A 25,588-nucleotide genomic window follows, 5' to 3' on the forward strand; every position below is an offset into this window, starting at 1 on the left:
GAAGTGATGGAAAGATCTTTAGGGGTATTATATCCTCGGCATTGAGCAGAAGTAGGAGGGAGAACCATGGTTGCCTGGGCCACCGAGGGGCTATCAAAATCATGGTGGCCAATTCTTGCTCAAGTTTGACTAGTATCCTTAGAATGAGAGGAATTGGTGGAAATGCATAAAGAAATTTGGCTGTCCAATCCAGGAGAAAAGCATCTGCCTCTAGACCAGTGTCCCACAAATTTTCTCGAACTGCGGCACACTAAAGGTAGTGGCTGCAGCTCCAGGCACCTGGAAGTGCACAGATGTCACCATGATGACATCGTGCACATGCACAAAGGCCCTTCAAATGGGCTCCGAAATGCCAATGGGGGTGCCAATAGGGAAGAGGGCCAGAGAGGAGAGGCGCCAGTGCTTGTCCTCCTCCCCAGTGTGCCGCGACACACCTGAAATCTCAGGAGGTACACTAGTGGTTTTAAGACCTGTGGATCATTGGAACAAACTCCCACTGCAGGTGAATGAGGCCAACAGCGTGTCAGATTTTAAGAGAAAATGGGATATTCACATGGGATCCCTAAGGGAGTAAATTAAGGGGGGCGGGTATTTGGAATGGGCAGACTTGGTGGGCTATAGCCCTTTTCTGCCGTCTTTTTCTATGTTTCTATGTTTCTAGTGTGTCACGGCACACATTTTGCGATACACTGCTCTGGACAATGAGGAGAGTATTATCTGGAACAGAATTAAGGCAGTTTGTGGTTGTAGGGGGATGCAAATAGGTCTACCTGAGGAGTCCCCCCAAAGACAGAATATCTGATGGAAGACCGTGGAGTTGATCATCCACTTGTGTGGCTAAAGAAATCTGCTGAGCTTGTCGGCAAGAGTATTTTGCGTTTCTTGAACATAGACAGCTTTTAGAAATGTTTCGAGCAATTGCCCAGTTCAAAATCTTCTCTGTCTCTTGCTTGTTTATGTAATTCATGGCAACTTGATTGTCTGTGCGTAATAGGATGACTTGATTGGATATACTGCTTTGAAAAGTCTGCAGAGCATTGTAAATCACTCTGAGTACCAAGTGGTTTATATGGAACTTCTGTTCCTGAGCAGACCAGTGACTTTGTGTGCAAAGACTGTCCAGGTGAGCTCCTCAAGCATACTTGGATGAGTCTGTGGTCAGAACTTTCTGATATGGAGGCATTTGAAACACCAGCTCTTTGAAAAGGTTTGAGGAATTCATCCACTACTGAAGAGATCAACGAAGTGATGATGTGACTGTAATTTTCTGCGAGAATGGATCAACAGTTCAAGACGCCAGCACCACTGAGCTGTTCTTAGATGAAGTCTCACGAAGAGGGTAACGTGGACTGTAGACACCATGTGACCCAATAGTGTCATCATTTGTCTGACTGAGATGGATGGAAGACGAAAGACTTAATTGCAAAGTTGAATCAAGTTGTCTTGATTTTGTTGAGGTAGGAATGCTATGAGTTGAATGGTGTTAAGCAGGGCCCCTATGAATTGTAGAGTTTGAGAGGATTGAAGTTGAGATTTCAGAAAGTTGACTTTGAACCCCAAATGCTGAAAAAAATAGGATTGTTGACTGTGTTGCCGAAAGCACCCCTTGAGGAGAGGCGTCTTATGAGCCAATCGTCGAGATAGGGAAAAACTTAGAACCCTTGAGCTCTTAAAGCTGCCACTACTACCAAGCACTTGGTGAACACTCTTGGAGAGGAAGCCAGGCCAAAGGGCAGAATTTTGTATTGAAAATGTTGATGCAAGCAGGATGAATTGGTATATGGGTATAAGCTTCTTTTAGATTTAGAGAGCATAGCATAATAGTGGATATAAAGTTCCCAGAGATTGCATTCAAAACTTTTGAGTAGGAATTTGTTTAAGTCTCAGAGGTCAAGAATTGGATGTAGACCTCCCATCTTCTTTGGGATGAGAAAACACCTGGAGTAGAACTCCTGATTTTTCTGAGAAGGGGTACTACCTCTATGGCATTTAGTTGAAGCAGATCTTCTATTTCCCAAAGAAGGGGCATCTGCTGAGGGTTGAAAGAGGACTCTCTTAGATGATGATTTGGAGGTATAGGGGGGCAAAATGGAGAGTAACCTTCCTTGATGACTTTGAGAACCCACAAGTCGGTTGTTATCAGAGCCCAACGTTGATGGTAGAATTGTAGACGACCTCCAACTGATTAAGGAAGAGGCTGGGATAGGAAAACCGCATCTATGCTCTCCATAAGCATGTCAAAAGGACTGAGCAAACATTTGAGAAGCTGCCGCCTCAGCTTTTTGAGGTCGCAGGTGTTTTTGTTTCTTTTATGGTGGTGGCCTAGAAGCAGACAGTTTAGAAGCATATCGCCTCTGATATGAATAGGAAGATGTAGCAGACTGCTGTGAAGCTGGAGGCTTAGCCTTTGCTCTGACTAAAGAATTCAAATTCTTTTCATGTTGTATCAATTTTTGTGTGGTCACCTCGATAGAATCACCAAAAATTTCTTCCCCTAAATATGGAATATTGGCTAATCTATCCTGGAAATTGAAGTCCATATCAGAGACTCTTAGCCAAGCCAGATGTCTCAGCCACCAACATAGCAGATGCTCTGGATGACATCTCAAAAGCATCATAAGTCTGTGAAAGAATGTGAATAGATTGTTGATATTCTGTAAGGTGCTCTGAAGGAATATACTTTTCAAAGTTAGGCAACGTCCCTACCAGTTGTTTTAGATCAGTGTTCTTCAACCTTTTTACACCTATGGACTGGCGGGAAAAAAAAATTACTTTGTTGACCGGCAAACTACTAGAACTGAAATTTAAAAACCCCGTCTCCGCGAGCTCGGTCCTCGCAAACCATCTGATCCCATCCGCACAAGCCTCAGTTATGATTTTATAATGAATGTATTTTATTAAAGTATAAAAAGAAACAATACTCTGTACAATTGTCATTTTATAAATACAAATAATACAGAGCAAGGATCAACAAAACCCCTGTCTCCCCTCCCCTTCACATATATCCCCTCTACTATCAAGAAAACTGAATAAGCCAAATTATTACAGAATGCTACACATAAATATCATGCTAACAGAATACTGCAGTCACACATAGCAGGAATAGGGTTAGGGGAGTGCAACTAGGGCAACTGCCCCCCTGGTCAGAGAGAGCCCTAAACCACTGCCTGGACTTTGCAGTCCCCAGTTATGTCTAACACCAGCTCTAGCAGGATATATATTTCAAATCTGATATATTCTAATCACAAAATAGAAATAAAATTATTTGTTTCTACCTTTTGTTGTCTCTGGTTTCTGCTTTCATCTTCTTTTCACTCTCTTCCTTCCAGCGTCTGCCCTCTCTGTCTCTTCAATCCAGCATCTGCCCCTTCCATCTACTGTCTGACCTCTCCCCCTTCCATATGGTATTTGTCTTCTTTCTATGCCCCTCTCCCCTTTCCATCCAGCCTATGCCCTCTCCTTTTTACACAATTCACTCCAGCTTCACTGCTCTCTTCATTTTTATCTCTCCTACACCAGATGTAGCATCTTTGTCCCTCTCAATTTCTCTGCTGACCCCCCTTCCCATCTCATTCCTGTCTCTCCCCTTCCCCTCCTCTAATCTCCCTGCAAGCTGTTTCTCTTCCCTTTCCCTCCTTCCCTCCCAGCAGCATCTCTCCTTCTCCCTCTCCAGGTCCAGTAGCAGCTGTCCCTTTTTCCTCTTGCACAGCAACTTCCTAGACTCCTTTCCCTCCTCCCCTCCCAGCAGCAACTCTCCCTCTCCAGGTCCAGTAGCAGCTGTCCCTTTTTCCCCTTGCCCAGCAGCTTCCCAGACTCCTTTCCCTCCTTCCCTTCCAGCAGCATCTCTCCTTCTCCCTCTCCAGGTCCAGTAGCAGCATCTCTCTTTCTCCCTCTCCAGGTCCAGTAGCAGCTGTCCCTTTTTTTTTCACCATGCTCAGCAGCTTACTCCCCTCCCAGCAACTCTCCTTACTTGCCAGCGGTGTGATTCAGTAAGGCAGCCTCGGGTCCTTTGTTGGGTCGCACCGCCTCTAAGGAAAGCGGAAGTTGCATCATCAGAGGCGGCCCGACTCAGAAAAAGCTCCAAGGCTTCCTTCCTGAATCGCTGCGCTTGTAAGGAGAGCCACTGGGAGGGGAGAAAGCACAGTCTGAGGCTCCCCATTATCTCTCCGGCCCTGCGCGAACTACAGCTCCTCGATCTTGCCTGTCCTATGCGGACTGGCAGGAAATTGAAGATGTTGATCTCGCCGGTCCTGTGCGGACCAGCAGGAATTTTCTGCGGACCGGCGGTTGAAGAACTGTGTTTTAGATAACAGGACATGTAGAAATTATAATTAAGGATTCTGCTCTCCAACAAAACAACAAAAGAACCAGAGGTCCAACTTCGTCTGCAGTGAAAAAGCAGACCAGAGCAAACAAACCAAAACTGCAGACTTGTACACGGTGCAGGCAAATTTTATTTTGACAAATAAATCTTAACTAAAAACCTTTTACCAGACGGGGGACCCAACACAGTCCGTGTTTCGTACAACCTTCATCAGGGGTCCATGGTAATAAAGGTAAAAAGAAAAATATCACAAAAAGAAGCCTGGAAAAATAGCGTTTGGTAGCACACCAGTGAATCTCCGAAATGCACTACAAGTTCGTCACAGTGACGAACTTGTAGTGCATTTCGGAGATTCACTAGTGTGCTACCAAACGCTATTTTTCCAGGCTTCTTTTTGTGATATTTTTCTTTTTACCTTTATTACCATGGACCCCTGATGAAGGTTGTCCGAAACACGGACCGTGTTGGGTCCCCCGTCTGGTAAAAGGTTTTTAGTTAAGATTTATTTGTCAAAATAAAATTTGCCTGCACCGTGTACAAGTCTGCAGTTTTGGTTTGTTTGCTCGGATTCTGCTCTCCAGCATATAATTTTGATAAAGGCGGCATCCAAATTTGTCCATAATACAGCCTTCACGCCCTGGTGGCACTGAGACAAACTCTTGTACTGGAAGATTTTTTTAAGATTTGATTTGACTCCACAAGTAATGATTGATGTTGTAGCTGTGGTTTATCAAATCCTGGACAAGAAATGATTCTGTAAATGAAATCTAATTTTCTTGGAGCTACTGTGATAGTTAAAGGCATTTCCCGATTTTTGAGAAGCGTCCCTTTAAGAATGCCATGTAACAGTAACTTGAGGAGCTCTTTGGGAGGCTCATCATAGTCCAAGGTGTCCAGGTACTTGGACCAGTGTCAGCTTCCAATTTGACAGATAGAGCTTTGTCCAACTACCTAATATACCTAGTAAAGGAAAGTCTTTCTGGAGATCTTTTTCTGGGAGGCATTTTCTGTGGTGACTGTTCTGAAGCTGTGTCATAAGACTCAGATGAGATTAGTTCATACATTAGTTCAAGATAAAATTAGTTCATACTCTTGAGTCAGATTGCAAATCTGCATCATAGAGAAGACTTCGAGAAGTTGTGCGTCTAGGAGAACAATGTCTTCATGAAGTTTTGCGAAGTCTTCGGTACTGATTCACTGAAGATGATGACGATGATTGATGAGTATCTCTTTTTCGCTTCAAAGCATGAGATTGACTCAATGAGGCCCAATGATGCTTTGGCATCGAATGTCATGTTGAAGAAGAGAGTCAATGCCTTGATGAAGAACGTCGATGAGATGAGCTATAACGTTGATGGAAAGATCGATGTCTGGAGGTTGAATATCAAGAAGCGACGATTCCTCGCAGAAGATCCATGAGAAGTAGCTCGATGCTCCAATGGATAGCTGACATCGGTATCTTGAGGCCTTGTAGTACTATGCTTAGGCTGGACCGGTACCAAGGGAGTTGATGTTAGCACTGACATGCAGTGCAATTTTAACATATTACCAAGCTCCCTCTGGAAGGACTCATTGAGCTTCTCCCTAAAAGTATGCAAGGGTACCGATGGCTCATCAGCTGGTACCATCGGTGCAGCAGGTTGTCTTGGAGTGGGTGACCTCGATAAGGATGCACACCGTGAAGGAGAGACAACCTGCAAAGCTGGAAAACGATGGCATTGCTATTTGGTCTGCATCAAGGGACTCAATGCTGTTGAGACCTGCGACGCTTACTGAGAAGTGGATGGCTTTCTAGCTGGCTTCTCCGTTGCTTTAGGATCATCTGATGTTGAAGTAGGAGATTTCAATGTCAACAGCTCCAAAGATTTGCTAGTGTCCATGGCTGAGCCAAACAGCTTTTCCTATTGAATGCAATGGGCCTTGATAGAGCACCGGTGTTCAGGGTCTAAAAACTGTAGACATCAACTATGAGGATCGGTGATGGAAATAGGCCGCTGACACCTACAGCACTTATTAAAAACTGTTAAAGGTTTTGACATGGATGAAAAATACTTTTGATGAGATTAAACTCAATTTTGAAAGTAAACGAGACACCCGCTGAGGAAAAACCCCAAGGCCGAAGTCCGGGTTTGAACGAAAAGTAAAATCATATACCGTATTTTTCGCACTATAAGACACACCTGACCATAAGACGCACCTAGGTTTAGAGGAGGAAAACCAAGAAAAAAACCATTCTGAACCAAATTGTGTACTACACTATAATATGTATCATCGCTGTAAATGTACAGTCTCTTCTATTGTTAACCGCATTGAACTTCCATGGTATTGCGGTATACAAGAATAAAGTTATTATTATTATTATTACTAATATATTTAATAAAATATACCAGGTTCTGCACCTGGCCCCCCTCACTCTCTGTCAAGCTCTGCACCCAACCCCACACACCTTGCCAGGCTCTGCACCCTGACCCCCCTTCCCTACCAGGCTCTGCACCCTGTCCCCCCTTCCCTACCAGGCTCTGCACCCTGTCCCCCCTTCCCTACCAGGCTCTGCACCGAGCCCCCTTCCCTCCTTGCCCTGCAAGGCTTTGAATGCAGCCCCATTCCCTAACAAGCTCTGCACCCAGCCCCCTTATCTCTCTGCCCGGCTCTGCACCCTATCCCCCATCCCTGCCAGGTTCTGTACCCTATCCAACCACCCTGCCCTGTACCCTGTACCCCCTCTGGTGGTCTAGTGGTAGCCCAGGACAGGAGGGATCCATCCCAGCTAACAATTTTTTACACATACACACCCCTGGTACCTTTTTAAATTATGGTGGTCCAGCGGTATATCAACAAGAGCAAGCTTTCTGTGCTTCTGCCCCTCCCTCACTGGACAGCTGACTCATCATATCTTGCAGCCAGCAGCGCACAAGACAGGAGTAAGCTTTTCACGCTACGGCCTGGCTCCGCGTCACTCCCTGAATGGCTGCCGTCAGTTCTCATGAGTTGGTAGCCATTGAGGGAATAGGGCCAGGCTGTAGAGCGAAAAGCTTGCTCCTGCCTTGTGTGCCGCTGGCCGCAAGATATGATGAGGCAGCCATCCAGCAAGGGAGGGACAGGAGTGCGGAAAGCTCACTCCTGCTGCTACACTGCTGAACCACCATAATTTAAAACGGTACCGGGGGTGTGTGTGTAAAAAATTGTTATATTCGCTCCATAAGACACACAGACATTTCCACCCACTTTTGGGGAGGGAAGTGCATCTTATGGAGCAAAAAATACAGTCCTTTTTTACAGAAAGGCAAAATAAAAGATATTACATGAAAATGAAATTAGAAACTAAGAAAAAACGCTAAAGCATGAAGGCAACGCAGACTGAACGGAGTTCAGTCAAAAAAGTACTTCGCTCCATGGAAAACAAAGAACTGAGGTGCAGCGAGCAAGCTTTGGGCGGAAAGGCACTCGCGAAGTTTCTCAAAACTTAAAGCGACTGTACACTTTTTAAATTGTCCATACTGGGCTCCGTGGGTGACGTCACTCACATGAGAGAATATGCTGCCTGCTTGTCCAAGGATAAGATGTGAATTCCTGCAACACCCAAACTGCAGGTCAGGATTGAACACCTAGCATATGGAATCTGGAAGGGATGTAACAGAAATGATTTTATATTAGCTGATAACACTTGCCATTTCAACTTTTTGAGCTATTAGTGATATACAATATATGAAATTTTAAAAACAAGATGAAGTATTCATATGCCCTCACCTGTTGAGCTCCATCTCCATTTGCAACAGGGGTTGATAAAAGAGGAATCTCATTATTTATAAGCTGTGTACTGTCCAGTGGTAGTGGATGTTCTGCCATCACTGATAAAACATATATTTACCAGCTCGCACTCAAAACTCTAAACAAAGAGAATGAAAAGCTACTTATAAACAAGCTCATTTTAAAGGCTAAAAAAAAAAAAATACTGAGAAAAAAACTTCAGCATATAAAGTCAACAGCAGTGATGACAATTCCTACCTGTAAGGAGTAGATAAGTACTTCTCAGTCTATCTTGCATGTACATCTCTCTCTGCTGAGTCACCCAAGAGACTACCCTAGCTCTGGCACTTATCACCACCATCTCAGGCAAGTCTGAATTTTATCACTTTTTTGGTCCATATTAACAGTCATTCCCCAAGTGTTCATGTCTCCATGGATCAAAATTAAGGTGAAACTAAAGAAATATCCTTTCTGAAGATACAGTAAAAATTATGATACACAAAAATATTCATTTTACAAGCACAGCTCAAAACACCTCCCTTAAATCCTGCATCCCTCTTTTCATCCCTCAAACTCAATTTCACCTCCCATATATTTCTTCATCATGCTCAGGACAGGATTGAACCATCGATGGGCCCTAGGCATACAAGTAAACTTGGCCCCTGGCTATGCCCCCATCCCGCCCCCACTATCTATGCCACTGAACAAGACAAAGCTAACATATTCCAGTTAATAAATTCCACAATAAAATATGTTGGTTCCAGTTTCTCTTCTGCCTATCTGTGTCTTCTGCTAATTCTCTTTCCAGTGTCTACTATCCATTTGGCTTTTCTCATCTCTCCTGTCTTGCTTCATTCCCTCCCTACATCTGCCTGATATACTGATCCTTCCCTTTTAGTTTTTTCCTCCTTTTTTTTTTCTTTTCAGCCCATGTCCACTCAAATTTCATCCTTTCACTTTTAGTTTTCAACTTTCATCTCCTTCTCTCATTCTAGTACATACATTTCCCATCTCACTCCTTCCCTAACCTCCTATTCCCTGCTACCTTTCATCTACACCTACATTTCTACTTTTGTAGACTCTTATCCTCCTCTCACTTATCTCCTTGCCACCCCTCCCCTTGATCTCTCCCACATGGTTCCACCATTTCCAGTATCTCTCATCCTTTCACTCCTGTAGTTCAGCATCTCTTCTCCCCCTCCCCCTGGCCTATTCCCTCCCCCTCCAGTTCTGCTCCCTCTTTCCTGCTGCTTTTTTCCCTACGCCTACCCCATTATCCAACATATCTCCCTCCCCTAAGTTCAACATCTCTCTCTTCCCTCCTTGTCCAGCTTTTTTCCCTCCCTCCTTCCCATCCACAGGACCAACATGCCCTTGCTTCCTGACTGCAGCTCATCCAGCATCTCTTTCATCTCCCCTGCATTCTGTATCTGTCTACTATCTACACCACCTCCCTCTTTTCCCTTCCCTCCCCCCCCCCTGTTTTTGAGCCTATCATTTATTTCTCCAGGCTTCTCTACTCCACTTTTGGTCTAGCATTTCATTCTCTCTTTCATCCCCTCTCCCCCAGAGCTAACTTAAAATAGGGAACCTAAAGGGCTGTGTGGCTGCATGAGCTAAAAATGCGTGGACTATGCCCACCCAAGCCTACCCATAGCTACATCACCAAAACAATGGAATAGGATTAAAGACAGATAAATCTAGGGGTAAAAGGGAAGTAAGGAGACTGAATGGAAATGGGATCTTGGTAAAGGACTTAGAAGAAAATCAACAAGAGGAAGTAGTAGACACAGACCAGGACCAACCCAACAGGAAAAATGTCAGCCAATTAAAAAATGCAGATTTGAGGCTGTTATTCAGTTTATTTCATATAAACATAGTAAAATCCTAAGTGGTTTACAAAATGAATTGGGGGAGGGAAGACATTCACAACTTGAAGGGCAGTCTGCTCAAAGTGGCTTTGGTGGCTGAATCTCCTACCCATTGCCTGATCCAAAGAATCCTGCGGGTCAAAAATGCATATGTCAAAACCTTGCTCATGACTCTGAAGATGTCATATACAGCATCTGCCACATAATCCACCTCCTCTAGCACCAGCTGGGGACAGATGTTCTCCTCCTTAGCAGGACTCCACCATAATCTGGTATGGCAGGCACATGCCACAAATGAAGCTGCTACTGCGGCTTTCACCCCCAAAGCCAGCGCTTCAAATTCTCTCTTAAGAACCACTCCTACCTTGCAATCTTGTACATCATTTAACATTACTCTTCCCTCACTAAAGAGGGAGGTATGTTTAATCACTTGAGACACCGTGGAATGACTTTGGCTGACTAAACAGTTGCTGCAACTCCAGAGCCATAGTGTAAAGTTTGAACATAGTTTTAGCCAACTTCAGGGAGCCTTCTGGAGTCTCACAGTACTCAGTGACCAGCAAGGTGATGTCTGGATGTGCAGGAAAAAAAGGTGGTGGTGTGAGCATTTGTGCTGCTCACGACTGTACCCTGTAAAGTGGATGGCTGCTGAGGCTCCAACTTTAACTTCCCGTGCATCTGTAATAACATGTGGGATGTTGTCGACATGAAAAGCCATAACACCAATGGATCATCTCCCTGGTTAAGGACAACTATCACCTCTTGACTTCGGTCCTTGACAGGGAACCGGAATCCTCCAGGAAAGCTGCTGAGCCCTAGGATAATAAAGGCATAGAATCTGACCTCCAATCCTCCCATTCCTATTCCACTTGATCGCTTGAAGCTGGAAGCTGGCTTTCTCTGCAGCAGGGAGACCTCTGAACTGAAGGAGGTATCTCTCCCTGGTCCCAATGCTGGAGTGCCCCAAGCAATACAGTGCACTCCAAACCCGTCAAATAAGCTTGCCCTATGAGATTCACAAACTCTGGGGTAAAGCCTTAACAGGAGGACCCTGAAGGACCACAGGATGGTAGTCCTGCACTTGCATTTCGCAGCTTCGCTGTTTGTGGTCTCCAGAAGGGATTTTCTCCCCACCACTCAGACCCCCCTGTGGTTCCCCAGCCCTAGAGGACTCCGAGGAAGCTGTGACCAAAGCTCCTGCCTCATCATTGCAGCACACAGATGCTCAACTGACCATCCAGCGCAAAACTGGCATGATATAGGGGCAAAAGAGCCTGAGGAGTCCATTCCAAATGATTTTGAGCCAAATCAATAGGTCTTGAGGCAGATGTGAGGCTTAAAAAAAAGAGAGATTGGTTAAAATCCAAGATGGCCACTGCCAGTGAATTTGAGCAAAAAATGGGCCAAGGGGGCTTTCCTGAAGTTTAAAAAAAAACTTAGGGAAAAGGGTTTTGAAGGTGGGGGACTCTAACTCTAGCTCCAGAAATCCTTAAGGACTTTTTCTGCTCCCCACTCCCAATATTCCACATAAGGATTAATGGGTTGTACGCACTGTGCTTTGCAGATGTCTGCCTGTGTCAGCTTTGATTCAGCCTGACTACATAGGAAAGAACTTTCTGCCTCAAATCCTTAACGAAATTAATCCACAACTGGAGATCTTCAGGCTGTCAGATGGATAGGCCCTGACTGAGGACTCCACCCCCACAGATCCTCACAGCACAACACGGGGAGATTAAAACACAGCTGGCTCCCTGAAACCCAAAGGGAACTAAACAGGAGCCCCACAGCCTGTGCTCAAGCCTCTAATAAATCAGACAGCAAGATGGCTCCCACAGAAATGGATTCAGCCTCAAAGAAATCCAAAACAGGCTGGATCATAAGGGTTGCCCTGTGAGCTGCAGTCCGCCCTTGCAAAGTCTGTGTCCTTTCTCAAGCAGAGTTGCCTCAAAAATGGGGTCCTCTAGGCACCAAAGCCTCACAAAACTGAAGAAAATACTCAAAAATAATAAAAACTGAACAGAGCAAATCAGAACACACCTTCTCAGTTCACTCGAGGACTTCTCTTCCCTCCATATTGAAGAACAATTTTCTCTCTGGGAAACTTCCACAAAATATTTAATAAACTCTCTGGCCCCCCAACAGGAAAAAACTCACCTTAAGTCAGACTCAAAACAAAACAATAAAAAACCTTGGTTTAACGATAAACTTGCCCTTCTTCGTCGTCAACTTCGCTCAATAGAACAAAAATGGCGTAAAACACGCTGCAATAATCTTCTTAACCTTTACAAGGAAAAATCCTCATACTATAAATCTGTCATTCAACAAACTAAGAAAGAATATTACTCTAAATATATCACCTCCACCTGCAACTCCTCCGCTCTCTTCAATTTAGTTCAATCGCTTTCTTCTTACTCTAAAAAGAAACCCTTACCTTTAACCACACAGCCGACTGCTACCGAGTTGGCACTCTTCTTCGACACAAAAATCAAAGATATCAGATCCCACCTTGGATCCTCTCCTCCTGTTTTTCCTACTTACATCACCGATGACTCCACCCATGTTCCATTTAGCACCTGCTCAAACTTCAAACTGCCCTCACTAACAAATCTTCTTTCAATATTTCAATCTTTAAACACTCCAAACAATCTTATGGAGAGTATCCCCCCTTTGCTCCTTAAAAAATTCTTTTCTTTCTTTGGTCCATTCATTCGGGAAATGGTATCAAAGTCTCTTTCCGATTGCCATGTGCCTTTAGCTTGGAAAACCGCCCTAGTTATCCCAAAATTGAAAAATCATAATTCAGATCCCTCACTACCAGCAAACTTTCGCCCAATTGCTAACCTTCCTATGATCTCCAAACTAACCGAAAAAATCATTCATAACCAACTTACAGAATTCATTGATAAAACTCATGCCTTACACCCATATCAAACTGGTTTCCGTTCTTCACACTCCACTGAATTGTCACTGCTAGGCCTAGTCTCAACTATACACTATTATCATGATCACCAAAAATCTGTTCTCCTTGTTTCTCTTGACCTGTCTGCAGCCTTCGACACCATCGACCATTCCCTCCTTATCAATAGACTTAAAGACTGTGGCATCACAGACCAGGCTCTTTCCTGGTTTGTTTCATACTTTAACGAACGTTGTTTCAAAGTTCATGTAAAGAATGAAACTTCTTCCCCTATTTCACAAACCTACGGTGTTCCGCAAGGCTCCATCTTATCTCCACTCTTATTCAATATTTTTCTCTCTCCTCTTCTTACTCTAGCACAATCTATCGGATTCACAATCTTTGCCTACGCAGATGACATACAATTACTTCACCCTATCAATACCTCAAACACTTTGGAAATAGACGACATCAACAATAAACTAGATGCAATAAATGATTGGCTTTACACAAATAAACTCTCCCTTAATATTGATAAATCCTGCGGCCTCCTACTCCCAATCAACAACAGTGAGACTTTATCCGGTAAAATTTTTATCAAATCCATCCCTATAAAAATGGAATCAAAAATAAAACTTTTAGGAGTGATCATTGACAAAGACCTCACTTTTCATGACCACATCAGTTCGGTAGCAAAAATTTGTTTTTTTAAACTTCGCTTTATCCGTTCTCTCATTTCAATCCTAGATACAGATTCAATAAAGATTTTAATTCACTCTCTAGTTATCTCCCACCTCGACTATTGTAACTCTCTTTTCAATGGACTTCACCAAAAAGAACTTCGACGCCTACAAATAATTCAAAACACAGCAATAAAAATCATCAATAAAACTGGCAAATTTGACCATGTTACTCCACTCATGAAGGAAGTACACTGGCTCCCTATTACGCACCGGATCACCTATAAAACCATTCTGCTCACCTTTAAAATAAGACATTCCCACTTGATAAACTTCTTATCCCACAATGCCCGACACGCTTACTGAGATCAGCAGACCAGAACCTTTTGTTAATCCCTTCCATAAAAGATTTTTTCTACACTAGAAAAATAAATTTCGCAGTAGTAGCTCCAACTCTGTGGAATGCACTGCCACAGCAACTCAGATTCGAACATCAACTTGATAAATTCAAGAAAGCCTGAAGACTTTCTTATTCAGCGACGCCTTCTCTTGCATTTAGACATCTTTCATTTTATTTATTTATTTAACCTTTTTTTTTTATATATTTTCTTTCTCTCTTTCCTTACTCAGCAAACCGCTTTTATAAAGCGATCCCACCCCATACGTTTTACCCCCTTCCCTCTCTCTCCTTTCTTCTTTTAACATGTAACTTTCCCCTCCCATTTCCCTCACTTTCATGTTTGTCCTGTTTATGTCCTTGATGTACACTTTATTATTTTCTAATTATTAATTACTTATTATTATCTTTTTAAATGTTATTGTAAACCGGCCAGATACTTGCTGATGGTCGGTATATTAAAACTCAATAAACTTGAAACTTATACTGCTATACTCCACTGGTGAAGGAGAAGTTGCTGAAAGATGTGACCAACATCCTTCTATAAGCAGTTCACAAGCACGGATTGATCATCTAACATACAGACTCCTTTGTTTATGTAATAGAACTGATGTTAGGGGGGTAGTGGATCCTCTTCTGGCCTATAGTTATTTATTTATATAAAGTTCTAAGACAAATTTTAAATCATGAAAATGAAGGAAAACTGCACAAAAATGGCCCAAAAAGAGCAAACTGAAAATAGTGGGTGCCATCCAAGCAAATTAGAAAGGTAATGAAGGCTATCAGTGTAGACTGCTTAATGAGCTGAAAAGAGAATGAGAGAAGGCAAACATAACACAGAAGTCACTGAAAAGTATGACTTAGTAAACAAGTTATTTATCCAGCATGTCACAAAACTAGTGTTCTGAAACAAATCCCCAATTACCCAAAGCTAGAAATCATGATACATATAATTAAAATAATCTACTCATCTAGAGAGACAGAGTCATGGAAACAGCAGGCAGTGCAACACAGGGACAAAAACAGCAAGGTTTTTAATGGTGCATTTCTTTCACACACTGAAACCTTTAGTGTTCATGGTTAGGAAACTTTCCCATGGATACTGTAAGAGCCCTAGATCTTTCCTGCAATTTTGAAATAAGTATTAAAGTAACATGGAAAGAAACTTAGATGAGCAACTGCAAAGGTCAAAAATATACATCAGGCATGGATGTTATTCAAAAATACCATCCTGGAAGCCCAGACTATATATATTCCATGTATTAAAAAAGGAGGACGGAAGACAAAATGGCAGCTGACATGGTTAACGAGTGAGTTAAAAGAAGCTATTACAGCTAAAAGAGAATCATTCAGAGTGTGAAAGAAGGATCCGACTGAAAATAATTGTAAACAGCACAAGGAATGTGATTCAAATGCAAAGCATTAAATAAGGAAGGCAAAAAGAGACCTTGAAAAAAAGATTGCGCTAGAGGCAAAAGCACACAGTAAAAACATTTTTATGCATATTAAAATCAAGAAGCCAGGAAGAGAATCAGTTGGACTGCTAGATGACCAAGGGATAAAAGGGACTCTCAAGCAAGACAAGGCCATAGCAGAGAGATTAAATGCATTTTTTGCTTTGGACTTCACCAAGGAAGATGTGGGGGGAGTTACTGGTGCCAGAAATGGCATCTAATTCTGACGAATTGCAGAAACTCAAACAAATCTCTTTAACGCTGGAAGATGTAATGGGTCAGTTTGACAAACTGAACTGTAGCAAATCACCTGGACCAGATGGTATACATCCCAGAGTGCTGATAGAATTGAAAAATCAACTTGCAGTGCTATTGTTAGTAATGTGTAATTTTTTTAAAATCCAGCATAGTATCAGAAGACTGGAGCATGGCCAACGTTGCACAGATTTTTAAAAAGGGTTTCAGAGGTGATCTGGGAAATTATAGACTAGCGAGTCTGATGTCAGTGCCAGGCAAAATGTTAGAGACTATTATAAAGAACAAAATGACAGAACATATACATAAAGCAGCAAACAATTGCCATACTTTCATTCAAATCACTGTTAAAACTTATATATAGTAATTCTTTCAATTCATTTCCTTCTGAAATATTTGATATCCTCTTTAAGCAGCATATAACACACACTCATACAGTGACCTCAGCAGCTACACGCAAGCATCATATTTCATGTAAAGCTTGAGCTAAACAGTAGCCAGCCTCTTCATCAGCCACCTCTTTTTACTCATATTCTCATCTAATATAATAAAATGGTAGGACGCGCATGCGCACTAAAAAAATCGTGTTCCCTGGTCCCGTCGCGGAAACACGAGTGCGCATGCGCGCCTACTACGTCACCACAGCCTGCTCTCCACCTTGCGCCGCTACAGGCCCCACACTCGCAACTCACACATCCGCTGCAGCCTAGCAACTCCGACCACAACCTTCCCCCCTCAACCGCCTAGGAGCTGCAGCGGGGGCTTTCAGAACAGAATATGATTACCATGTTTCTTTAGGCAGCCCCGGTTGTTTACTTGGATTCAATGTCAGCATTAGGGTTCGCCGGCCGCCAGCCGTGAGAGGAAGGCCACCGCAGCCTCGCCGCTAGGTAGGGGGACAACAATCGCGCTTATGCTCAAGCCGCCGCCACGACGCCTCTTTCGAACCGCACCAGGATCCAGAGAGGAGCTGCGGCGGGGGCTTGAGCATAAGCGCCATTGTTGTCCCCCTACCTAGCTGCGAGGCTGCGGCGGCCTTCCTCTCACGGCTCACATTTAATCCAAGTAAACAACCGGGGCTGCCTAAAGAAACCGGTGCTTGGCCCGCCAAACAATTCCTGCCGTTGCCGAAATTTGCCCCACCGTTCCTTCCCTTCCTCCATCACGTCAGTTCAGCTCCGTCTATGTTAAAAGCAGCTGCTTTGAAATTGGAGCCCTGCCGCCACCGTAACACGTTCCCTCTGCCACAGTCCCATATGTCAGAGAAGGGGCGGGACCAAGGCAGAGGGGAACGTGCTACGGCAGTGGCAGGCCTCCGATTTCGACGCGGCTCCTTTTAACATTGGTGGATTCACTGCACCTGATGGAGGGAGGGAAGGAAAGGTGGTTGGGCGCTGTTGAGCCCCCTCTTTGCCCTCAGACCCTCTCCTAACTGCTCCCTCCTGTCTCAGACCACTGGGGGGAGGTGCCTGTCTTCAGCTGCAGGGATGGAGGGAGGGAAGAAGAAAGAAGGGGCCCTGGCAAGCGAGTTATCAAAAGCCAACCATAGCCTGGGACCCCTACATGATATGAATAATGACCAGACAACAAAAGGTAAGAAAAATAATTTTATTTTCTGTTTTGTGATTACAATATGTCAGATTTGAAATGTGTTTTGAGGGAGGCTGCCGCCGCGGCTTTGGACAGAGGGGTACCATTTTCGTGGGAGCCGGCCTTCGGAGAGGCTTGAGACGCGGGGATGGATGCGGGTTGGGGCTGCCACTGTGAAGGGCTTTGGTGGGGGAGCCAGCCAGACCGCGAGTGTGGGGACGTTGTAAGCACGGATTGGTCAAGGAGCTGCCGCTTCCGAGGCTTTGAAATTGCTCTCCCACCGTCACTCCCTCCCGCCCCGGCTCTGCCTCTGCCCAGGTTCAAAAGCAGGAGAGGCGGTCATCTAGCACCCGTTAATCTAACGGGCTTAAACACTAGTAAATTATATATTAAGGTTTTTAAACCCAAATAACTTAATTGATACACTGAATGCAGCTCCGACGTGAATCCAGCATTTTGCAGCGGAGCTGTTTCAAGGAGCGTCCCATCACACCATTATCTCCGTGCTAGGGACGTGCCTTGAAACAGCTTTGTTCCTTCGTAATCAGACTAGATCTGCATACCATGGGTGATGCATCGGGAGCCACAAGGATCATCAGCCGTTGATGCGCCACTATTTTTTCGAATGACTCGGCCTATCATTGGCCAAGGCAAAAACACATACAAGAGATCCCCAGCAGGCCAAAGCTGCATTAGTGTTTATACCAGCGCTTGCCCACTCACTCCTTTGACTAAAGTATTTTGCAGTCTTGTGATTGCAGGCTGATGCTATCAGGTCAAACAATGGCCCCCAGCGCTGTACAATCCTGTCAAACGCTACCTGATAATACAAGGACCACTCCCCCAGATCCAGTGTCTGGCAACTGAGAAAGCTGACCTGAACATTGTTCACTCCCACTACATGCGCTGCCAAGATGGCCAGCAGATAGTTCTCTGTCCAGCAAAATAACACTTGGGCTTCCAGTTTTAATGGTGCACTCTTGCCTGTTGATATAAGCCATTGCTGTGGCATAGTCCAAAAAGACTGACTGCTTTCCCTTCCAGGGTCTCCTGGAAAGCCCTTAACATCATTCGAATGGATCTTAGCTCTAATCTATTGATGGACCATGACCTCTGCGAGGGATCCCAGCGGCCCTGGGACAGATGGCCTTCACAATTACCTCCTTAGTCTTAAAGGAGGGCATCTGTGGTCAGATCACCCACATTGCTTTGAAGAGAGGCAATCCTTTGGACAGTGCCGCCAGCCTTTGCCACCATTGCAAAATCCGATGAGCTTCCACTGTCCACTCTAAAGGCATCTGAAGGGAGTCTGTTTACAGTGACCAATGAGACAATAGTGCGCTTTGGAAAGAGCGGAGATGGGTTTTCGTCCATAGTACCACATCACCACCATAGACCCCCCCAATAACTGTAGATAATGCCATGCCATGTGGGCTAGCATTGCCAGAATCTCCAGTATCTGTCACCTCAACTTTTGTTTGTGCATATCTGGAAGACACCCCTCTGCCATGTTGAATACAATCCCCAAATATTCCAGGGATTGCAAGGAAACCATATGTCTCTTTTGGAAATTAATAATCCAACCCAGGTCTGTAAGAGATGGACTACTTGTGCCACTGCCTTGTGGCCCTCTGCCTGAGACACAGCCTTGATGAGCCAGTCATCCAAGTAAGGATGAACCTGAATCCTGTCTCTATATAAAATGTGCAGCTGCCACCACTATTACCTTGGTAAACATGTGTGGCGCTGTTGGCAGTCCAAATGGAAGCACCGAAAACTGAAAATGTTTCTCCAGCACATGGAATCTGAGAAACCTTCTGTAGAAAAATTAGGTTATGCAAATAAGCCTTTGTCATATCCAGAGAGACTAGATATTCCCCCAGAGCAAATGAGGCATAAGGAATTTGGGCAATTTTAAGGCTGCAATGACTGCTTTGAGATCCAAAATTGGTCTCCAGTCATCCAAATCTTTCTTTAGCACAATAGAGTATATGAGTATCTGCCTGAACCTGCTTCGGCCTCCACCACCCAAATCTGTTGCTTATACTATCTGCTTTCTCTGGCCTCCCCATCAGAGAATCTATGAAAAAAATCTTTAAGGTGGCAGAAAAAATTTTGAACTTGTATCCTTCTCGAATGATGTCCAGCACCCACTGGTCTGTGGAAATCCATTCTCAACCTTTCCAATACTTCCTAAGTCTCCCCCTATATAGGGAAGATCGAAGAGGGATCTGGCATCATTGCGACTTTTTAGAACTAGATGAGGAACATGAACCTGATGCACAATTTTGTCCAAAGGCACCAAACCTCTGTCAAGCCCCTTGAAATAACCTCTGTGAAGAGAAGTTCACCGAAGACTGTTGAGGTCTCCTGCAGCTTCAAAAGAAGCCATGACTTCACCTTCTAGGTGAACGTGGCTTGCACGTCAAATCCTCTCCCTGGTCTAGGGCTGCTACAGCATCATGGCTATCCTTCCCACCACTACAGAGGAGGCACTTCTGGAGATAAGAGGCATAGATTTGGATACCCAATCATCCCAGTCCTTCTCTGACTGGACCTCTGGCTCACGTTGCCCCTTTTCTTATAAAGGAGCAAGATTCTCCAGGGATAAACCCCCCATAATTGGCACAACCTTCGCACAGGTTCAGAACTCATGTTTTTTGCACTAGAACAATCCCTAGTACTTAAATTAGAAGAACAAATAAGAGAACTTGAGATGGAACATGCTACAAATTTCAAATATTATATATTTAAAAATCTCTGCAAACTCAGACTTGAATACAATAATATACTGTACACACTTAAAAAAAGGGGGACAAGTGTGAGATACTATTCAGAGCAAAAAAAAGCTGGTTGTCTTCTCACTAATTATTTAAAAGAAAAAAAAAGATACTCCATTCAAGAATTATGGTTGTTAAATGCCCTTGTATCTAAAAACAAAGAAATTCTAGCTATATTTCAAGATTTTTACCATATTTTATATTGTAGCAAACTCTGTGCCACATACACTGAAATTGATAAATTCTTATCTGAATTAAAACATTCCTCAAATTGACAGTGAAAAGCTGAAAAAACTAGAAGCACCTATTTCTTTAGAAGAAATTACTCAAGCAATTAAATCTTTCCTTCTGACTAAATCTCCTGGACCTGATGCTTTTTTTGCAGAATTCTACAAGTCATTGAATAAAGAAATTTCCCCTTTGTTGGAGACCCTCTTATCTCATATGACTTATATTCATTTGATTTCTGTCACTTTCTTGGAAGCTCAAATAATAGCGATACCCAAACCCAATAAAGATCCATCTGACATCACCAACTATAGGTACATATCACTTAACAATTCGGAAAGCAAAATTTATGCAAAAATTGTAGCTAATAGAATACAGAACTACCCACTCTTATTCATTCTGATTTGTGCAGATTTATGGCCAATAGATTCACTAGTGATAAGATTATTTTGTAATATCCTTCTACTAGCTTTAACACATCCAAATAAATATGTGGTCCTTACTCTGGACACGGAAAAGGCTTTTCACAAAGCAGAATGGCTCTATCTCAGCATTTCATAAATATAGGGCTCCTTTTACGAAGCCGCGTTAGCGTTTTAACACGCGTAATAGCGCTTGCTAAACTGCCAGCCGTGCTAGCCGCTTCCGCCTCCTCTCGAGCAGACGGTAGTTTTTCGGCTAGTGCGGTGGTTAGTGCATGATAAAAAGTCGCGTGCGATAAAGCCGCTAACGCGGCTTCGTAAAAGGAGCCCATAATCTACTTGCTATATTTAAACCCTAAAGCAAAAGTTATGGTTACGGTTACTGGTCTTATTTCTGAAGCCTTTTCTGTGTCCAGAGGGATAAAACAAGGTAGTCCCCTCTCGCCCTCATTTTTTAACTTGGTAATCAAACCACTTACATTAGCAATAAGACAAAATCCTCACATTTCTGTATTTGCCATTGGTAATTGTGAAATCAAAGTATCTTTATAGGCAGATGACCTCTTATATCAGTAATCTCTGTTATCCAGCACCCATGGGAATTAGTACAGTAGATGCCGGATAACTGTAGTTTCTGGTTGCTTAAATTTATTTAAATTAGTTTTCTATCCTGTTCTCCCCAAAGAGATGAGAACAGGTTACAGATTAACATACAAAATATACAGTTTACCAGTTACAATTTGCCATAGTTACAGCACAAATTTTTTTTCCTTAACTTGACATACTAGGGATCTAATACAGATATTTTATTTGGTACACGCCCATTTTTAACCAAAAAAAAAAAAAGTCAAATCAAAGCAATGTACAATAAACGAAAACAGTGGGAAATATTTAAAAATAATTAAAAAAAAAAACATTACAAGGGAATGTACACAAATAAATTAAGCAAACTAGACACAAGAGGTCAAAAAGGGCAGGAAATGTTTACAATATCTTAAGGGAAAAACAAGAAGGATAGGAACAAGGTAGGATAAAGAAAGAACAAGAAAAAGAAAAGTAAAGGTAAGCATAAGATAATGACTACCTGCAGTGGCGTAACTAGCATATGCGACACCAGGGGCCCATCATTTTTTGACACCCCCGCCCATCTGTACGGAAAACATGATTTTTAGTAACACGTCACACATGAGTACCTAGGAAAAGGCAGCATCTTACATACTGCAATGAGCAGCACAACATCAATACACCCATTGTAAAACTAAACAAGCCAGACTAAATCCTGCAGTCAATCCTAACAAAAAAACCATGTCTTTCGAACACACAGAACACACCTTCGCCTAGTATGGAATATGTCATCACAAACTAACCTCTCCGTCTTTTACAAAACTGTAGTGTGGATTTTAGCTACGGAGATAACAGCTCTGACGCTCATAGAATTCTGAGCATCAGAGCTGCTACCACCACGGCTGGCGCTAAAAAACACTCCACAGTTTTGTAAAAGGGGGGATAAAATAGAAATACATAGACAAAGGTTAAATTGAACCAGCAAGAAGCTGGACTCTGCATACAATGCAACACCACAGAAACAGTGACATGTCTCCTAAAGCAATAAATAAATAGAAAATTTTTTTCTACCTTTGTCTTTTGTGGTTTTTGCTTTCCTCATCTTCTTGTAACTCTCTTCCTTCCATCCACTGTCTTCCATCTCTCTTCCCCTAAATGGCATCTTCTCTCCTTCTATGCCCCTTCCAGAAACTGTATGCCTCCACCTTCCATCTCTCCTTTCACCCCCGTTGGTCTGGCATCTCTCTCCTCTCCTTCCCTCTCCCCTGCAATCCCTTTCCCTTTTTTCCCTCATTTTCCTTTTCAATTTATTTTCTGCATCTGTCTAGATTACGCTCTTACTACCCTCTCATCAATGTCCTTTTTTACTGTCTACCTACAGCTTGTCACCTCTTTCCCTCACCCCTTCCAGTATCTAACTCTATCCTCGTCCTTCAATCCAGCATATGCCCTTTTTTTTTTCCCCTCCCCACTTCCTTCCACCATCTGCTCCCCTTCTCCCTCACACTTCCATTCAGTGGCTGTCCCTCCTCTCCCCCACACTTCCATTCAATGTTTGTCCCTCTCTCTACCCCTTCCATCTACTGTCCACCTTCTGTCTCACCCCTTCCAGTCACTGCCCTCTCTGCCATTTCCATCCAATGTCTGCCTTCTCTCTCTCCCATACATCTTCCTTCTTTCTATGCTCCTTTCATAACTATCTGTCCTGTGCCCCTTCTCTTCTTTGTACATGACTGATTTCAGCAATGCCACCTCTCCATTTTTTTCTCTCTGTCACCAACCCATCCCCTATGCTCTGGCATCTCTCTCTTCTCCTTTCTTTCATTCGCACCCCACAGTCTGGTATCTTTCGTTCCCTGATTCTCTGGCATCTCTCTCCTTTTCTTCCATCTTTCCCTCCCCCTTCATGCTCTGACATCTCCCCCTTCCTTTTCCCTTAGTCTGGCATACCTTCCTCCTTCCCTCCAAGCCCTGGCATCTCCTTTCATTCCCTCACTCATCTTCCTTCTCCCTCCAGCTGGATACAGCAACACTCTCCCCTGCAGCTCTGGACTTTCCCACAAATGCTCCCCCCCAAATTGCCAATGCTTCAGTTATTCTTCTTTCTTCCTCCCTCCTCCCCCACGCGGGACCCTATGGCACCATCAGCTCTTAGTCCCTCTAACGCCGGCCCTGCAGCTCCGAACTTCCCCACACCTGCTCCGCCCCCCCACCCCGATCGCTATTATTTTAAATGTTATGGCGCTGTTTCCATCGGAGGAGACTTCTAACCTTGGCCTGCCCTGGAACTCTTCCTGCAGCCACCGCCCACCTAGGCGGGAACAGGAAGTCGATGTTGCAGGAAGAATTCCGGGGCAGGCCGAGGTTAGAAGTCTCCTCAAACGGATACAGCGCCGCGGCTGCCATAACATTTAAAATAATAGCGATCGGGGGGAAGCAGGTATGGGGAAGTCCGGAGCTGCAGGGCCGGCATTAGAGGCAGTGAGAACCGGACAGCTAAGCGTCCAACGTCGCCTTCAAAACCGGGCCAGCTGTGCACCCCCTCCAAGGTGTGCACCCGAGGCAGACTGCCCCCCCCCCCCCCCCGATCCCCCCTTGGTACGCCACTGACTACATGGTCACAAGTAATATGAAAAAGTTACAAGGAAATTAACTACCTAGTCAGAATTATGAGAAAATACTGCAGAGATAAAGACTCCCTAGTCACAAGTCATGGCAAAAGTTGTGAGGTGACAAACTATTAAGAACTAGGTTCAAATGCCATTTTGAAATAAGCCTTCAAGTGAGATTTAAATGACTTCAGAGATTTTTCTGTTTACAGATATAACGAGAGAGAGTTCCAGAGAGTTGGAGCCAATACAGAGAAACTATAGTCTCTATAAATATCCAAAAACAGCTGAAAGGATGGAATAGACAGTAAGGATTGATTTGAAGAACGCAGCTCTCTTCTGGGTGAACAGGGAATCAAATGAGACAATAATAGAGGCACTGATCTAAAAGAAAGGCTTCAGTGCCTAAGCCAATCAACACTCTGGCACTGAAATAAAAGGCTACAACAGCTCAGACCTGGCTGCAAATGTGGCACAGGGAGGTTAGAGAATCACTTGGTGTTGTATTAAATTTGAATGGCAGTATCAGAGAGTGCTAGAAAACTCAGAAAAGATCTCGGTAACCCATTTTGATGATCAGCTGCTAAAATACATGCACGCTAAACTGGATGGAACCAGTTCAGCCAGCACATTAACGACAGATTTTAGTTTTGAGAATCGGCACCCGAGTTCTATGGATGATACCGAGAATATATGTCTGCTGTCCTTGAACACCTGCTACAGAATTGGATGCCTTAGTGCTAGCCCTGAAGCAGCTGACAGAAATACAGTCTGCGAAACGCTGGCCACATCAGCATTTCTAGAGACAAGCACTGTTTAAAGAGGCATTTTTAGAGACAAGCATTGCCTAAGATAAGTGGCTTTTTTTGTCATTTTTTTCTATATACTGGATAAGTGGATATACTTTTAAGAAAATGGAGGAATAACGAAATGATAAATCTGAAGATACTGGTGTAACTTGCATAAGCTAGTATTTAAATATTTACTATAAAAAATGATTTAAAAAAATAGTGAAATAAGAGATAAAATAAGTGTTAGCACCAGGTCTTGTGGCCAATGACTGGAGCGAAAAAGAGCAACACTACGCTGATTTCCTCAGTTTGTGATTGTGCAACTGTGCGTAGGCTCCAATTCTGAGGCCCTTTGATAGTAAACTCACTTTTCTGGTTGAGTGGTGCTACATATATTGGTTATCTATAATAATAAAATGCTAGCCACGCAAGCACACTCTCGCCGCGTGTTCCCTGAGATCTGATCTGTCGCGCTGTGCTAGCGAGAGTGCGCATGCGCGCTTAGTACATCACTGGCGGGGATGGAGAGAAGCAGCGCTGCTGGGCAAGGGGCCGTCCTCGCACAACCCGAAACCAGGGCAATCTCAAGGCGCAGTGGCCATGCTAGGGGTAGGGTAGGGAGGAGGGCTTTGAGGCAGGCGGCTGTCGGCAGAGAGCAGCCAAATGCAGGAAGCGGAGTGGCCAGATAAAAAAAATCCCCAAAAAAACAACCAACCGAGCGAGCCGGGCCGCTGAGAAAGCGCGGGAGGCCTGGGCCGGGCTGCGGACGGGGACGGAGCTGGGGCGGTGAGCCTTCCCTGCGGCTGTCTGCTGAGGCGAATAGCTTTCCAGCGGCTACGTTTCGCTCCCTCTGCCACAACTTCCTATTTTCGGCAGGGCGGGACGCGGCACATGGAAAGAAGTTGCGGCGGAGGGAGAGGGACGTTGGAGAAGCAAACTTTTGGGTGGTGTTGGAAACTTTAGAGACAGGTTTGTAGGTC

General features: G+C 44.0%; 1 protein-coding gene across 8 annotated transcripts in view; it reads right to left on the bottom strand.

Annotated features, from left to right (window-relative positions):
- FNDC3A (fibronectin type III domain containing 3A) overlaps positions 1 to 25,588 on the bottom strand; it is a 240,211-nt gene that overhangs the window by 206,675 nt on the left and 7,948 nt on the right. For 5 of the 8 annotated variants that reach the window (XM_033947812.1, XM_033947813.1, XM_033947814.1 and 2 more), the window contains exon 2: positions 8,072 to 8,210. The exons of 1 other annotated variant lie outside the window; for it this stretch is intronic. In XM_033947812.1, the coding sequence (XP_033803703.1) occupies positions 8,072 to 8,170 (99 nt within the window). In that variant the 5' untranslated portion in view covers positions 8,171 to 8,210. Of the gene's footprint in view, positions 1 to 7,848; positions 7,944 to 8,071; positions 8,212 to 25,588 lie in introns of those variants that run through there. 2 more of the 8 variants (XM_033947815.1, XM_033947817.1) reach the window with 2 other exon arrangements.

This window comes from Geotrypetes seraphini, chromosome 6 (genome assembly GCF_902459505.1).
Source record: "Geotrypetes seraphini chromosome 6, aGeoSer1.1, whole genome shotgun sequence".
Taxonomy (NCBI): domain Eukaryota; kingdom Metazoa; phylum Chordata; class Amphibia; order Gymnophiona; family Dermophiidae; genus Geotrypetes; species Geotrypetes seraphini.